The sequence below is a fragment of the Cibotium barometz genome, chromosome 42 (assembly GCF_041138505.1).
Source record: "Cibotium barometz isolate CiBa-2024 chromosome 42, ASM4113850v1, whole genome shotgun sequence".
In the NCBI taxonomy this organism is placed as follows: domain Eukaryota; kingdom Viridiplantae; phylum Streptophyta; class Polypodiopsida; order Cyatheales; family Cibotiaceae; genus Cibotium; species Cibotium barometz.
Window position 1 is genome coordinate 16,175,721 of NC_141087.1, and position 15,991 is coordinate 16,191,711.

Here is a 15,991-nt window from a genome sequence, read left to right on the forward strand (position 1 = left end):
TGATCCCTTGCAATCTATTTCTCCTACCAAAAAAAAGATTGATAGAATGATCCCAAATCTTCGCAAGAATTTAAATATGGGTTAAAAATAAGTGTCTGTTAAATTCAAGCAACATGTTGAACCTTGCCATTTTTAACAGGTTATATAGAAACTGTTATTTTTAACTGTCAGAGCAAGAAAGGCTTATCTCACATCCTCTCACAGTGAAGCAAATAGTCATTATCAATAACTGACTATTTTTAGTAAGACTAGCTAAATTTAGTAAATACTATTTTTAATAGCACAATTAAGTTAAGATTAACCAAAGAATTAAGGTTACTCTTCCACTTATTGAATATTTTTAACAATAGAGAAGTTGCCTAGGTGCAAAAAGTAGCAATTATGATTCCCACTTCCAAAAAATTTATTATGGCCACCATAAGAGTCCAAGTCTTGGTCACCACCATCAGCCTTGTCCAGCTGAAAGCATTGTTCTTTTCCTGCACAGCACATGTACATATTCAAAAAAACATAAAAAATATTTCAAGCACAGAGTTGCCCATGGGTTTTCACTAAAAAAAATCATGCACACATATTTAGAAAAACATAAAAACATATTTTGTGCACACATATTTAGAAAAACATATTTCATGCACACATATTTAGAAAAACAAAAAACATATTTCGTGCACACATATTTAGAAAAACAAGAAACATATTTCACGCATAGAGTTGCTCATGGGCTTTCCAACCATTAGCATAGTCTGCTACTAGCATTGCTTCTTTCTAAAAACAAGAAAATATTTGCACTTTTGTACAACAACATTGCATGCTAGAGAGTCGCCCAAAATAGAAACTAGCATAAGATTCAAGGTTGCTCAAGACTTTTAGGTTAAAGACATAGTCTTGCTTTTAAGTGTTGCATGTCATATTTTGTACCAAAGCATATTTTAATCTAAAAACCTTTAAAAACATCCTCCTTGCCCTTAGCTTCTATATACACACATAGTGATGCACACAATCTTGCTACTACGATAGAAGCCTTGACAATGAAAACCCTCCAGGAACAATTTTGGATGGGGAGACCTTGGCACTGGCAACACTGGCAAAGGTACAACCCAACATCATGTGGAGCACCTAGCCCATGTGCTTTTCTTGCAGAAGATTATGTTCTTTTAATGTAAAGCATATAGATGCTTGTTTTTTGAGTGCATGCATTAGACAATTTTTCATCGTTTTTACCCAGGCACATGCATGGTACTTGACATCTAGAACCTCATCAAATGACACTAGTAGGCTAACCTTTAAAGACCCCAACTTTTTCTTCTTTAACACATCGACCAACCCCTTGACTTTTCTTCCATTGCATAGGTTTGAGGACATACCTACATCAAGAAGATGTTAATAACTGATTCCTCCCTTACCATGCGGATGGCTCTGGCTGGTCTCCCCAATGATAATTTCCATTGTCAAAAGTATTTACAAGTGTTCGAGCTTCAAATGTATAGTTGTTGTCACTTTTTAATAATATCTAGTCAAAGTGGAATGTTAACAAATTCTTTGGCTTTGATGAGCAAGTGGCTTTGACGGGTTCCATCGACACATCTTTTACAAGGTCGAAGCTATTACAAGTTTGCTCCATAAAAAATCTCTTATTCTCTAGTTAACTAAGCAAGTGGCTTTTACGGGTTAACTAAGCAAGTGGCTTTTACGGGTTAACTAAGCAAGTGGCTTTTACGGGTTCCATCAACATATATTTTACAAAGTTGGAGCTATTATAAACCTATGCCATAAAATCTCTTACTTTAGATCACTTTATAAGTTAGCATGCTCGATTTTAGTACTTAATGTATATCTATTAAATTTGTTTTGCTCTAATGCACTTATAACAATGTAAACAAGGGATGACCAAGCTAAGTGCAATGCTTACATCAATGGAATGTATATTAGTTATTGAACACACATATACACTATTTAGACTAAGGTCAGTTGTCCAAGTCTGGGTGCCTAGGCACTTAGCAAGTTTGAATAAAAGATAACTCAAGTAATGAGAATAGACACTTCCCTTATGTGAGAATAAGAGCTCTAGCTTCTCTACTCTACCTTGTCTATTGAGTGTGTGTACTAACTATGTTCTCGCTATTGCTATTGATCATAGCCCCTTTCATTCTAGAGATTTTGGAGGTGAAGTGCTTATTTTTCCTCTACATCAAAATATCTAGGCATATTCGACTTAACAAGGAGAGAAAGACTATAAAAAGTCATGAAAGTATATGCTAAGTGTAGTAGTATGTAGGAGCAAGAAAGAAACCATAGTAGATTATTGTGCTCTTATGAGCTCATTTGAGTAAGGCCATCAAGATCACCAAATGTGTTTTTATCTTTGACAACATAGTTCTTAAAAAGTCTCTACTTTGAAAGTTACTTTTGAGGCTGTAGCATCTAAAGGAGTGGAGTGGAGAGGTGATACCAAGACCATTGTGTCCTTTGTATGGCATCACTATGTACGGAGGCCTAGACCTAAAAGGCTAGGTTGATCCACCAGTTTAACCATAACATTTGGAGGGAGGTTTAATTACATCTCTTGGTTTGAGTGGCTAGTTGTTGGAGAGCAACACAGGTTGCTTTTCTTACATATTTGGTTGTGCTAGAGGAATTTCCTTATGCATGGATGCATGTACCACATGGTGTGACCAGCATGGCTTTGAGAGAGTTGCTAGCAGGTTATACACAGTGGTGGCATGCATAGGTCCATGCATGAGGTAGATAATTTGGTACAATTTACCATTGATGTATGACCATAAAAATGTTTACTCGATGCTATACACGAAACAAAGTGCACAAGATGCACATATAACTTTTTGTAGCACAAAGCTAGCTATAATGTTGGCAACAACACTAGCATCAATAGTTTGCCAGAAGAGCTATGTAATGGACTATGATGCTCCTTCGTTTCTATTTGAAATTTATATCTATACATTTGGCTATTTCCATAGTCCTAGAAGATATGGGCATGCAAAATAATGAAGATGTTGCCTTTGAAGTCAAAGGATGGATGTGATACCTATAATTGGTAAACTTCACATACAAATAAATGATTATCTTGATCATGTAAACATTTTGCTACCCTCTTTGGATGATATGTTGTTGGCTATAACCATCTGGAGCCAAAGAAGCCTTACAAGGAGAAGAAAATAAGCTTTCTACATACATGCTATGAGCATTCTATTGATGTAGTTACTATAGGGAGTATTGTGCCAGTTGAAATTATGATTACCTTTTTTGCATATTACTAAAATTACTTTGCGGAGGCAATTCCTATGTGATTTCTTTTTTTTGCATATTACTATAATTACTTCATAGAGGTAATCGATGAATTAAAGTCAAAATATATCATTCCTTAGTGAATGAGTTTTTGGGACATGATATATTCTACATGTCACATGATATCAATTTTGACATGAAATAATCATTTTCTTGAATACACATGAAACATGTGATATCAAAGCACCAATTTTGGTCAAAAAGCTATGTAAACAACATATCCTTATTGTGGGAATTTCTTGGAATTATTTATGGTAAGCATGTAATGTTTAAGGTTGAAGGCATATAAGGTTGCAAGAACAACATGGATTACATTCCATTCTTGTGTGTGTGCAAAAAAATATCTTGCTGAGCTGAACAACCATAAAAGAACATAATGTTATGACATCTCAGAAAGACATAGGATATACATAGAGCTACCATGTATATCATGTGTGGATTCCCTACAGGTTTTGGAGAACTTATTATATTCATGGCTTGGTAGAGCAAGCTTTAGAACTCATTTATGATAAGGGTGGTTGGATATGAATCATGAATACATACCATGAAATATGGTAGTAGAGGGGACGTAGGCTTTATGGCTAAAAGCCATAGAATAATTGATTTTAGATGCTATCACAGGAACTTATGACCAAGCATCATGGGTTTTTTATGTACATCAGTAGGTTGTTGCTCTTAGCCTTTTGAGCATATGGGCAATGCAACTATGGTCACACTGTTGCCCACATGCTTGTGTGTTACCTTGCGTACTCACATACTTGTGTGTTACCTTGCGTACTCACATACTTGTGGCATCGGATTGTGGCTCTTAGTCTTATGGGCATGTGGGCACGGTGTGACTGGTGGGTCACACCTTCCACATACTTGTGAGTGTTACCTTGCTCATAGGAAGCAAGACAAGGTTTTCTTGTGAAGACTCTAGGAGCATTTAAGAAGGTGATGAACGGAATGCCACACACAAGCTCTATAGGCTTGTGTATAATAATGTGGTTGGTGTGCTTTCCTATTTGTAAGTGTTGTAGGTCTCATAGACATGCAAGCACAATATGGTGGGTGATGACAAAATGCCACACACCATCTATCGGCTTGTGTAAAATAATGTGGTTAGTGTGCTTTCCTATTTGTAACTGCTATAGGTCTCATGGACATGCAAGCACAATATGGAGGGTAATGCTACATATTTGTGTGTGTCTTTTAGCCTAGTTCTCTATTAGCTCCTGGCAACTCATTAGAAGCTTGGGGGGAATGTTACAAACTGGACACATGCAAAGCATTTCAAACGTGGGCATGCGTATGGCTCATATGATATGGAGTTAAAGAGCATGGCATGATATTTTGGATTTCAAGAGGAGCCCATTTGGATATTAGGTCTTGCAAGGCTAGGCAATATCCGTGTTGCATGTGGCATACTGAAATGGCAAGAAAAATCTTGGAGGTATAAGAAAGAAGATTGGTGATTCTCCAAGTTCTCAAGTGCATCATGCATACTTGTGTATGTTTTGACTTTTCTTTATATTTGTGTGACATTGTTTTTTAGCTCAATAGTGCCTTGTATTTTTTCCCATGATTGTCCATGGGCCATGGACACCTCAATGCCATGTGTGCACTACCTGTTTTGGCTTAAAGTGGTGTCTTATGGCATTTATAAGAGGTATTTTTACCCATGATTGTGGGGCCATAGATGCCACGACGTGCTCTGTGGAAATATGTGTGCACTATCTTTTTGGCTTAAAGTGGTGTCCTATAAGAGGTTATGACTAACATTACCTCTTGCTCGTGTCATTGACCTCAATTGCATGGATGAGATTTTGGTACGAACGTAAGAACTTTTCTGACACCATTTGGGATCTTTCAATAGGATCATTCTTAAAAGTCACAAGATACTTAACATAAGTGTTACCTGTGCAATACAGCAATAACTTCATCTTCATCAATTTTCTTCTTAATTTCAAAGTGTTGTTGTTTTACCGCCTTAAATTTGTTGATGTGTGACGATGGTCTCATGGTAAATGATAGACTAAGGGACAAGATGTTCTTCGTTATAATGTTGAAAGGTCCACAAAATCTAAGAGTTAACTTAATGACATGACTAGTCTCTATGGAGTTAAGTCTCCTTTTGTTAATAGGTTTTAGGCATATCCAGATCATGGAAAATACCTTCATGTTCAAGATTACCCTCTTGCTCGAGAGAGAAGTCGTCATTCTCATGATTGACTCGTGTAGAAAAAGATGTCGAAGAAGCCCGTGTGGTGGAGAATGTTGATGCTCAAATTACACTTGAACCCTTGATAAATCCTTAAATTTCTCCTCTTTCTTGTAGCCATCGATGCTCAATTTCCAAAAGTAACACTTTTGTAAGGTTTTACTATGAGGCCTTATTAATTTTATAGACTTAAGATTTTGCAAACCTTTGAAATGAAGAGTTTGTTAAGCTTTTTAAATATAAAGCTTAAAAGAGTTTAAAGCTTTATAGCTTTTAAAGCTTTAGAGGAGAAAGCTTTTGAATGTAAACTTTTTAAAGTTTTTAAAATACAAAGCTTTTACGCTTACCTTATAGGCTTTTTTTTCCCCTTTTTTTTTGAAAGCTAGGCTTAAAGCTTTAGTTTAAGCCTTATAAAATTTTAAAAGCTTTTAAGCTCTTTAAGGCTTTTAAAGTATAAAGCTTTAGAGTACCAAGCTTTAAAGCTTTTATAGGTTTATATGTTTATAGGTTTATAGGTGTTAATCCCATTTGGATTAACACTATGATCCTCAATTGAGTACATTAATAAGTGTCATGTAAAGGCATCATAAAGGTTGTACATTATGAGACATTGGCCATACCCAAGGCCTAGTTAGTAAGTTTTGGGCACCCAAGTGTGAATAAGGGCCAATTGTATATAAGGTATTTTCTCATAATGAAAGGATACAATCCCCTTTATGTTATTGAGAGCTCTTCTCTTGTACTTGTGAGAGAGTGAGGAGTAAGAGCATTCTAGCATTGTGCCTCTTTCATGCTTGTGTGTTTATGCTTGTATGAGAGAGTGAGAGAGAGTGTGATTAGTCTATGTGATGGTGTGAGCAACTCCACAGTGATAGAGTGGAGGTGGAGCTTGGATTTTCGAGCTTACATGCGAACTTGGAGGCTTCAAGAGACACGAGCTTGAAGCATTGGTAAGAACCCCACGACGGTTCTGTTTCATTGCTCATCCATTAGGTGAATGTGTAGATTCCCTCTTGGAGGTGTGGTCAAGCATACATTTTTGGCGCCGCTGCCAGGGAAACACCTTTGTTTCTTCCATACTCTTTGAGTTTTAGCTCCCATTGCATACTATTCATTGTTGCCTTTGCATTTTGATAATGCATTGTGTGGAAAATGGAAGAATAAGGTGTGTGTGCTTGAGGAAAAAATTATAGTTTTGATGCTGTGAATGTTGTGGAAAGTAGTTTAGGAAAGGATTCATTGGTTACTCTTGATAAGTTCGATGTTAGCACCACAAGAAACACCCATGTGAAGAGGCAAGTTGTGTGTCGTTTTCTTCTTTTTTTAAAAATTCAAAAACATAAGGGACCATTGATTGAGCTAGGAACTTGCATTTCATTTCCTAGCATTGGCACAATCTAATTGTCATCAATTGGATAAGTATCCCAAGACTACAAATATTCTTTAGTCATAATATTATTGAGAATGTTAGTGTGAGAAAGATGTGTAATCTCTTGAATAGCCCATCAACACAATCTTTCATTTCTCTCCAGAGCAAGGTAGAAGACCATAAGAACTCTAGCTAGCTTAAGTTTCCATATTCCTTAGTCATAATATTATCAAGAATGTCAATGAGACAAATGTGTAATCTCTTTAGTGAGAATAATTCAATAAAAAAAATTTTAAAAAGAAAATGTTGAATAACAAAATTCTGCACCAAAAAATATAACTAAAACTAAAACTTCATTGAAAATTTCAAACCAAATGCTGTAAACATTATCATAGTTGTGACCTTAAAATCTTGAGATAAGTAAATTGATACAATGAGGTCAACATGTGGCCTTGGCGAGCCCCTAGCTTAGTCTTTGCAATGCGAGGTAACCCTTTCTTGATGATAAAGAGATTTTGCCAATATACACTTTTATGCATACCTTAGATCCTAGTAGTTAGAATTTTTTCTAAATTCTCACACTAAAAGTTTTGTATCCTTAAGGATCAGTGTTTGTAAGAGTGTAGAGAAGTTGGCAATGACAAGGTTCAAACCTAAGAGCTAGGGCTACATACACACTCACAGTAACCATGTCACCCACAACTATTTTTTGTTGCTTCTCTTCTTGATATTGTACTCATTCTTATAGCCACCTTCTTTCTTTTCGTTTAGGGTAAAAAAAAGTGCTTTGATGGGGTGGGATCCACCCCACTGCTTACTTCAAGAAGCGGAGGGGCTTGGGGGTTATCTTTCTCATCATGCTGCTCTTTTTTAATTGAGTAAGATTAATTTATTTTGTTGGTTCAATTATCTTTTTGATTTATCATTAAAACACAAAAGATAACGTGAGGCATCACTTGCAAATGCTTCTCAATCAAAGATGAACTAACTCTAAGAAAACACCAATGTTTTTTTACTTCCGAAATTTAAAGTTTTCTTTCAGATAACACCTTACTTGAAAAAATAGCTCATTCTTTCCTGACCATTTTTAGTTGACAGATCCTTAAAGTTAAGATAAAATATTCCTTAAACTTAAGAGAAGCCTCTTCATCACAAGTATTCATAATAGATTTCCTAAGTCCATGTGGAAGCCATGTAAAGTAGAATCTAGAAGTAGTACACAATCTATGGATTTATATTTGGTTATTGGTATATGAGCAAACCACAAATTAATATATAGACTAATTGATAGTTATAAGAGTCTTATAAAGCTAACAAAAGTACTAAATTGTATGATGGTAAATTATAGATAGCTTTATAAGAGTCTTATAAAGCTAATAAAAGTACTAAATTGTATGATGGTAAATTACAGATAGCATAGATTTAACATTAGGAAAAATTTAAACTCAAATTGGACTCTTTAAGGATTTTTTTACACATTCTCTCTCTACAAAAATGAACTCATGGTGAAATTTTTATAAATCAACTCAGAAGTGAGTGGAGTTTGGACATTTGGAATCTACTATTCGAGACCTTTCTAATGATACATAGCATGATAGGTAATTTTTGCATATTCAAGAAGTCCCCAAGTTTGGTGATGATGATGTGACACATCTTGAAGAGTAGATTCCAAATGTCCAAACTTCGCTCACTTCTGAGTTGATTTGCATATTCAAGAAGTCCCCAAGTTTGGTGATGATGATGTGGCACGTCTCGAAGATTAGATTCCAAATGTCCAAACTCCATTCACTTCTGAGTTGATTTACAAAAATTTTGCCATGAGTCCATTTTTGCAGAGAGAGTATATGTAGTAATCCTTAAAGGGCCCAATTTGAGTCCAAATTTCTTCTAATGCACACGGTTTTTAGAAGAACATTTTCAAAGACAAATTTCTATCAGCATAGGAGTCTTTTTATGTAATTTTTTAAAAAAAATGTGAGTTTGAAAAGAGAAGGGAGTCATTTAATACTGTCCAATTTCATGTCTAATTTCTTAAGAAAGGGGTTCAATACATACACTTAGTGAACCCTTTAAGAGCTTAGATGAGAGATACCTTTCTTATAAAATTAAATAATCTATATGCTTAGGTTTGTGACCTACTTGTTAGTACATCAAAATCAAATAGTCTCTATGCTTAGGTTTATGACCTACTAGATATCATTCACATGTCAGTATCTCAGAATCCCTCAAATTCAAGGGGTGATCATGACTAGTCAACATATATACTTATGTAAAAGTTCTACATCTCTAATTCTTGGATGTCATTAATATTTTAAAAGATATCCTTCTAAAAAAGCTTGTATGTAGCCTGTACAAGTTTATGAACTATGTCTATAGTCACGAGCTAGTTGAGCAAGATGTTCTCACTAGATTTCTCATTCTTTCTTAGTGAATGCTTTATTTTAAGATTCAATATTATTTCTTGCACAAAAGTTCTTTTTGAAAGGTCACAAAGGTCAATTTTCATTGTGTTGTATTGTGCTAAACAAGATAGCCACAAACTAAGATAAAAATTCTAATATAGATAACATATAGCCACATTACATGATTTCGATCTAAGCACTATTTCAAATGTGAATATAGTTAGTGGTTTAGTTGATCAATATATAGTACTTGAGTACTCAACCCTTCTAGGCTAACCACCAAGGGGCACATAGTCCAGGAGTGAGGGCTTATGACTCAGAGAAGGGAGTCCCAAATTCAAATCTCCATATGCCCCCATTGGTATATTGGTCACCTTGTGACCACAAGTTGTAGCGCCTTCTAGTGGGAAGAGTAAGACCCCTTGTGACTATAACAGGATCTACTCATGGGGGAACTATTAATTATATGATTCGTAAAAAATATGTAAGTTTGTGAATGTCAAAGAGTATCATAATTTACCACAATTTCATGAATCATATTACTAAAAAACATGACTTCAATCATGGCATGGCACATGGTATGGTCATGCGATATGACCAAGCAACATCCCAACATATGTTGCATTGTTTGTGTAGTTGTAGCTTGTTTCATTGATACAAAAATAAATTAAAAGGCAAGAAATACCTAGGAATATGTGGTTTGCAATACATAAAACAATATAGTTGGCATGTTTTGATAAAATCACTTAGTGCTCACAATAATTGAATGATGTGAATAAACACTTAGCATAATACAATTGAATGATGTGAATAAACAATATAACAACACAATTTTATATGGCCAAAATAATGTGCTGATGAATAACACCATTAAGAATGTAAATAAAAAAAAGTGGACAAGCTAAAGTTGGGTCTCAAAATGGGTTGATCAAGGCACCCACAGAACTTAGTACATCCAATAACTTTGCTTTCTCAAGCCACCTAAACATTTGATTTCTCAAATTAAGTTTGGGCCTCCAATAGTGTTTTGATACTCATCTACTTGTCATTGATTAGTTGGCAGTGCTTGTTGGATAATGATGTTTCAGACATAGTTATTACAATAAATGTTTATAATAAGATGATATTGAGATTCATGATGGATCGCATTTGAATTGTGGTAGGTTGATAAGGAATATATGTAATGCACATGATCAAGATGTTGGCTGATGTTTTTCACACTAGTTTAACCGCCTTACCTTGAACATTCATGGATGTTGCATGATGTTCCAACTCTCCACTTTGTAACTTGTGACCTTCATCCATGAGTGTTAAGTGGTCTTGATATTAATGATATTCAAAGATGTATGACCATATAACTACAATGGAGCTTTAATATAAGTTTAAAGAAGATAGTCGATTTAAAGTTATAAAGGTTGAGTTGTGTAATCCTTTAAAATGTAGAATTCGGATGTTTACACATTGCAAATTGTGGAAATACTTGATGGTTGGGCCATAGAAGATGGATAGTGGAAATCTTTTTTGAGCATAAAGGCAAAAAAACAAAAGAGCAATGAGTTAAGGCCCTATCTCTCCTTAATCCTATCTTAGGCCTTAACTATAAGCTAGTTAAACCTAGATGGAGAGAGATAGGGCCTTAACTATAACTTTAAAAATATCTAGGCTTTCTCTCTAAATATAAATGATTAAATTAACTAGCCTTAAAGAATGAGTACAAGTTATATGTTATGATGATGAGTACAAGTTATATGTTATGATGTCTCTCTATGAACCTTGGGTTTGGTTTATGGGCTTTCCCTCAAAAACATAAATGATTAATCATATAACTAGTTTTAAAGAATAAGTATGAGATACCTATTTCCCTAGTTATGATCGTTTGGGTCCTAAATGGCTCCTTTTATTTATGAAAATCATAGCTTTGATTATGTAAGTTATAACCTTGGTAACCATTAATAACTTTGTTATTTAAAAGATTAGGGATGGGAATATTGGTTCAAATTAGATTAAGGGTACCATCCTTAATCTTGAAAATAGTTGAATAATAATTAATTGTTTGTATTTTAGACGTAAACTCTTAAATTCCAAACCCAAATCCTAGAATTTGGTAACAAATGTTCTTTTTTTAGAAACAATACTCCAAAGGAATCGAGATTTAGCAACAAAAAAGTAGAGATTATAACTAAAACATGTAATTTTTAGCATTAAAAAATAGAAAAACTATCAGGATTATGATTTTAAGTATCGGGATTACATATAATTTTTGTCCCTTGAAAATCAAGACAACAAATTTCAACTGGGATTTTTCAATTTCAGCTAGGGGAACACCACATAATTTTTGAAGCAGCGCGAGTGCATTGGTATTCTTCACAAAGAGACGTATTCTGGCCTTCCTGCATGCAGAAAGGATACTATTAGAATTGCCTGTAATTTTCTGTTAATTTCAATTAAGAAATAATGCAGAATTGCGTTTTGGGCTCCTGCAGTTAATTGCGACATTCTTCTCATGCCTGCAATAATTATTGTTGCTGTCTTGATGTGTGAAACCAGGTGGAGCTTACATGTCGAGGCAAGTCTCTCGCAGGAAATGCTTCTATGAAGGTCGTCCGGGACGAGGTTTGGCTGCCCGCCGACTTTGCAGAAAAGGAAACTTGCAGTTTTAGGTCTGAATGCTCCTCCACCATACCCACCGAGTGTGTTATGATACTCACATACCAAATCTCTCTAAATTCTCCAAATTGAACCTTAGAAAAAAACACACTATAGTATATATTATATTTATGTAGTTTTTTTTTTTTTAAATTTTTAAATTTTTTGTATTGAGATGATGGGTTAAGGGAATTTTTGCCATTTAGCCTATAGATTCCGGGATGGTTTCAAACTTGGGCTCTCTCTTTGAGAGCCATTGAGCTACACCAACTCATGCCGACACACACACCCATATTTATATAGTTTGGAGGAGATTACTTAGCTTTGTACAAGGTGTAAAAGTTATGGTGAGCTCTTGTTGAAGAAACGGCCCTTAGATCAAGTGAAATGAAATCAATGCTTCTAGAAGACTTCAAAATTTGTATTTTGTATAGTAGTGTCGATTCCACATTGCCAGGGTGTTTTTGGTGTGGTAGCAAGCTACATCCTCTTTTGGTTTATTTTGTTCACCTTTATTGTTTACCTGATTGCATGCATGTTGACATGATTGCATGTCGGTAGGCTTTGTGTGTGTGTGTGTGTGTGTGTGTGTGAAGAGAGAGAGAGAGAGAGAGAGATAATTTTATCATTGTACATGATCTATGTGACTTCTCTATGGGACTTGTTGTCTACCGACCTCCCAAGGTATCAAAAATCACAAGCCACGCATATGACGTGTGGTTTGCATATGATATGGTGATTATCAAAAATTTTGTGTACTATGACTTTCTCATTTGATTGAATTTACTTACTCATAATCTGAATCTTCGACAACATAACATATGTGTACGTACTTGATAAGTTTTTTATAATGTCTTATCATTTAAAAACAATGCACCTTATCTCCTTCTACCAAATTAAACAAGCAAATTTTATCTTACACTCTTTGATGAGTCATGCCTTTGATATCTTACACTCTTTGATGAGTCATGCCTTTGATATCTTAGTTATACTAAGATCTGATATATTTTATGTATCATGACATGAGACTATGAATCATTAAATGATGGTGGTGACTAAGCATGTGCACAAGCTAAGTTACCCATGGTGGTGTCAAATGTCAAGCATGTTTTTGGTAATTATTGCACAAAAGAAAGGTGTGTTTAATTCTATCTAAGCGTGAATCAAAGTGATTGCATGTATGGCTCTTGACCTAAACTCAAATTTTATAGGTGTAACATCTTTTATAACTCTCCTAATACTTAAGAACATGTGTTTTCAAACCCAAGATGTTTTGAAGTTGTACAACTAGTGTAATTCATGTGCTTCTTGTTTTTTTTTCACGGTAGCAGTTTATTATTGATAGCATAGTACTTGTAATAATGCTAAATTTTGAGAATTCATGTCTAGTTATTATTGGATAGAACTTCAATGATGGTGGGAACTTGGAAGGGAAATGTGCCCTTCCCTCATTTAGAAAATCAAATTTAGCGTTAAAAGTATAGATAATAGATTCTTTTTCACAATGTTGTGCACAACATGAAACATGTACTTACGTTATCGTAGGCTCGAACTCAGTGTTACTCTGTAGAGAATCATAAAAATTACTTAATGTATATTTCTTTGGCCTTATGCTTCCTATCTTGGTGGGGTTCTGTGTACTAAAGGATCCATACCTCCACGTGCACCAGCTTCAACCATTGCAGAGTTGACACTTGAAATGTTGAGGTTAGACATGGAAATAGGGAGGGGGTAGCTTCAGGGATTGTACCACCAGTACCCATGCAGTCGATGCCACAAGACCAGAAACGAACAAGCCGGCCCATAGCAAATTTATTACTAAGTTTGATGGGTCGGGGGATCCCATTCCTCATTTGGAGATGTTTAACCAGATCTGTGAAGCATTCGGCCATGTAGAAAATTAGATTAAGGTGAGTGCCTTTGGCCTCACACTTGATGGAAAAGCGGGATAGTGGTTTTGATCACTAAAAACAAAAGACAAGGCTATCTTTTATGCCTTGAAAGAGGCCTTCAAAGTAGGGTATTCGAGACAAGGAACTCGATGGAGCTTGGTCAAACAATTGCATAATGTGAAGCAGAAGGAGAGAGAATCCATCCCAGACTATATCAATTCACTCTCGCTGTAATGAATAGGGACAAGTTCTATGATGAAAGACTGATCGGTTGATTCCTAGAGGGACTTGAAGGTGTGGCCTTGCATAATTCCCTATATGCTCTTGGTTGGACACACCTCCTTTGAGCAGTGCTATAGAAGCGCCATGGATTTTGAAGACAATTTCAAGGGAACTCCTTCCCAAGAATTGCATGAAGGCACTTTTGAAGCTTACTTTAAAACCACAAATACAAAATCCAAAGCGAAGGGGAAGGAACCCTCTTCAAGAAAATGGGAAGAGAAGCTAGCAGTTGCTTTATTGATATAACAATTGACCCAGCAATGGCGAATAGGTCAAGGCCGTGGACTAGGCCGGTCAACCTCATCTTATTCCAAGAGAGGACTACTGTGGTGCTCAATTTATGGAACAAACCACACCAATACAGAGTTTCCACAATTGATACACCTAGACCAACTCTCTACTGGACTTATTGCCAAAGATGGGAAACAAAATATCAAACTACTACCACCAAAGAGCTACTCAACCTAGGCCCTTATCGTATACGCCTTACCGCCTAATCCAAGGTAACTCCTAGCTTTGCCTCACAATGCCCTTCAACGTGGCCATGAAGTGGCCCAACAAGGTATCCTTAGGGTATCCATGATGTACCCTTGCCACCTCTAGTCCTTCCACCACAACCTCCTTTACCACCACGAGTAACCCTAGTTCACGAGTTGACCTTGACAAATTTTTTTAAAGAAGGTGAGGAGAGGGAGGCAGCAAACAAAATCATTTTCAAGCCACCTAAACCAAGTAGCCCGCCCCCATAAATCCTGAGCCATTATGTGATGGAGGGTGAGAACATGTACCCCTTTATACCTAGCAGTCGCAACACCATGAGGGTGGGACTTAAATAGTATGTCTAAACAACCAGCTATGCAATGCTATCATTGTGCTTAACCTCACCGTATAGCTAAGTTTCTGGTTAAGAAAGGGATGGAAAGTACCCTTGTGAGTACCCCTGCCTTAACTCCCTTATGCACAGGTTGTGGGATAGATCACATGTATGAGGATTGCCGATTAAAAATGGGTGTACTTGGAAAAGGGAATGAAGTTAAACCAACCACCAACATTGACTTGTTGAGTGTGCAGGAGGGCTTTATCCACACGATGCCTCTTAATGTAGTCACACAGATGTAAAGCAGGATGAGAGCTACTACTCTTGCTACTGCCCGCCGCCGCTGAAGCTGTAATTTTTATTTTTTTCCAATGGCAAATAGGTTCCAACTCATCGTCCGATACACCGCCTCCTCCAGCATGCCTATGAGCTCCCATGATAAGGGAGAGGAGGTTTGTCCTCGTCTCCACATCGACATCTTCTGCTGCGACATCCTCTAGATCAGTGCAGCATGAAGCTAATGACGCATATACATACTACGAGAAGAGAGTTCCATGTTGGTGTGTGAATTGTTGAGGCACTCATCGACGGACACGATGGCAATGCCATATCCACAAGCTAGAGTTTGGAAGATGTCATAATGCACCGGTACTAGAGAGACAAGATCAACCTATGGTAAGTGATATGTCTTTTTCTAAGCATTCTACATTGACTCGTTCAAATTCTATATGATCTTGATAGACAAAGTGATGTATAACATACATCTAGGTACAATCATCATGGCCAAATCTAGTTGTACATCTTTCTGATGATGACGATGGCTTTCATGGGCTTGATCAATCTATGCTTCCTCACACACACCATAGTCAAGCTGTTCTTCAATTACAAATGGAGGCATGTGCGCACCAATTACCTCCTGGTTCTCAATCCGAGACGTTTGGCAATCATTCCTTACCCAGTCGCCTACTACCTCTCATGAAGACATATAATCACAGACATTATGGCGTCTGCTTGCATGCAACACTTCCAGAGCTAATGGAGAGGTTTTTAGCTTCTGGGGTGCTCGCTATGTGATCA

The 15,991-nt window shown here is 36.3% G+C and overlaps 1 protein-coding gene across 3 annotated transcripts in view; it reads left to right on the forward strand.

The window, feature by feature from the left end:
- The window catches only part of LOC147614214 (uncharacterized), a 48,854-nt gene extending 36,513 nt beyond the window's left edge, over positions 1 to 12,341 (forward strand). For 2 of the 3 annotated variants that reach the window (XM_086780751.1, XM_086780752.1), the window contains one exon: positions 11,825 to 12,341. In XM_086780751.1, the coding sequence (XP_086636877.1) occupies positions 11,825 to 12,016 (192 nt within the window). In that variant the 3' untranslated portion in view covers positions 12,017 to 12,341. Of the gene's footprint in view, positions 1 to 7,646; positions 7,754 to 11,824 lie in introns of all 3 variants that reach the window. The other variant, XM_086780753.1, reaches the window with a different exon arrangement.
- The last annotated feature ends 3,650 nt before the right edge of the window (positions 12,342 to 15,991 follow it).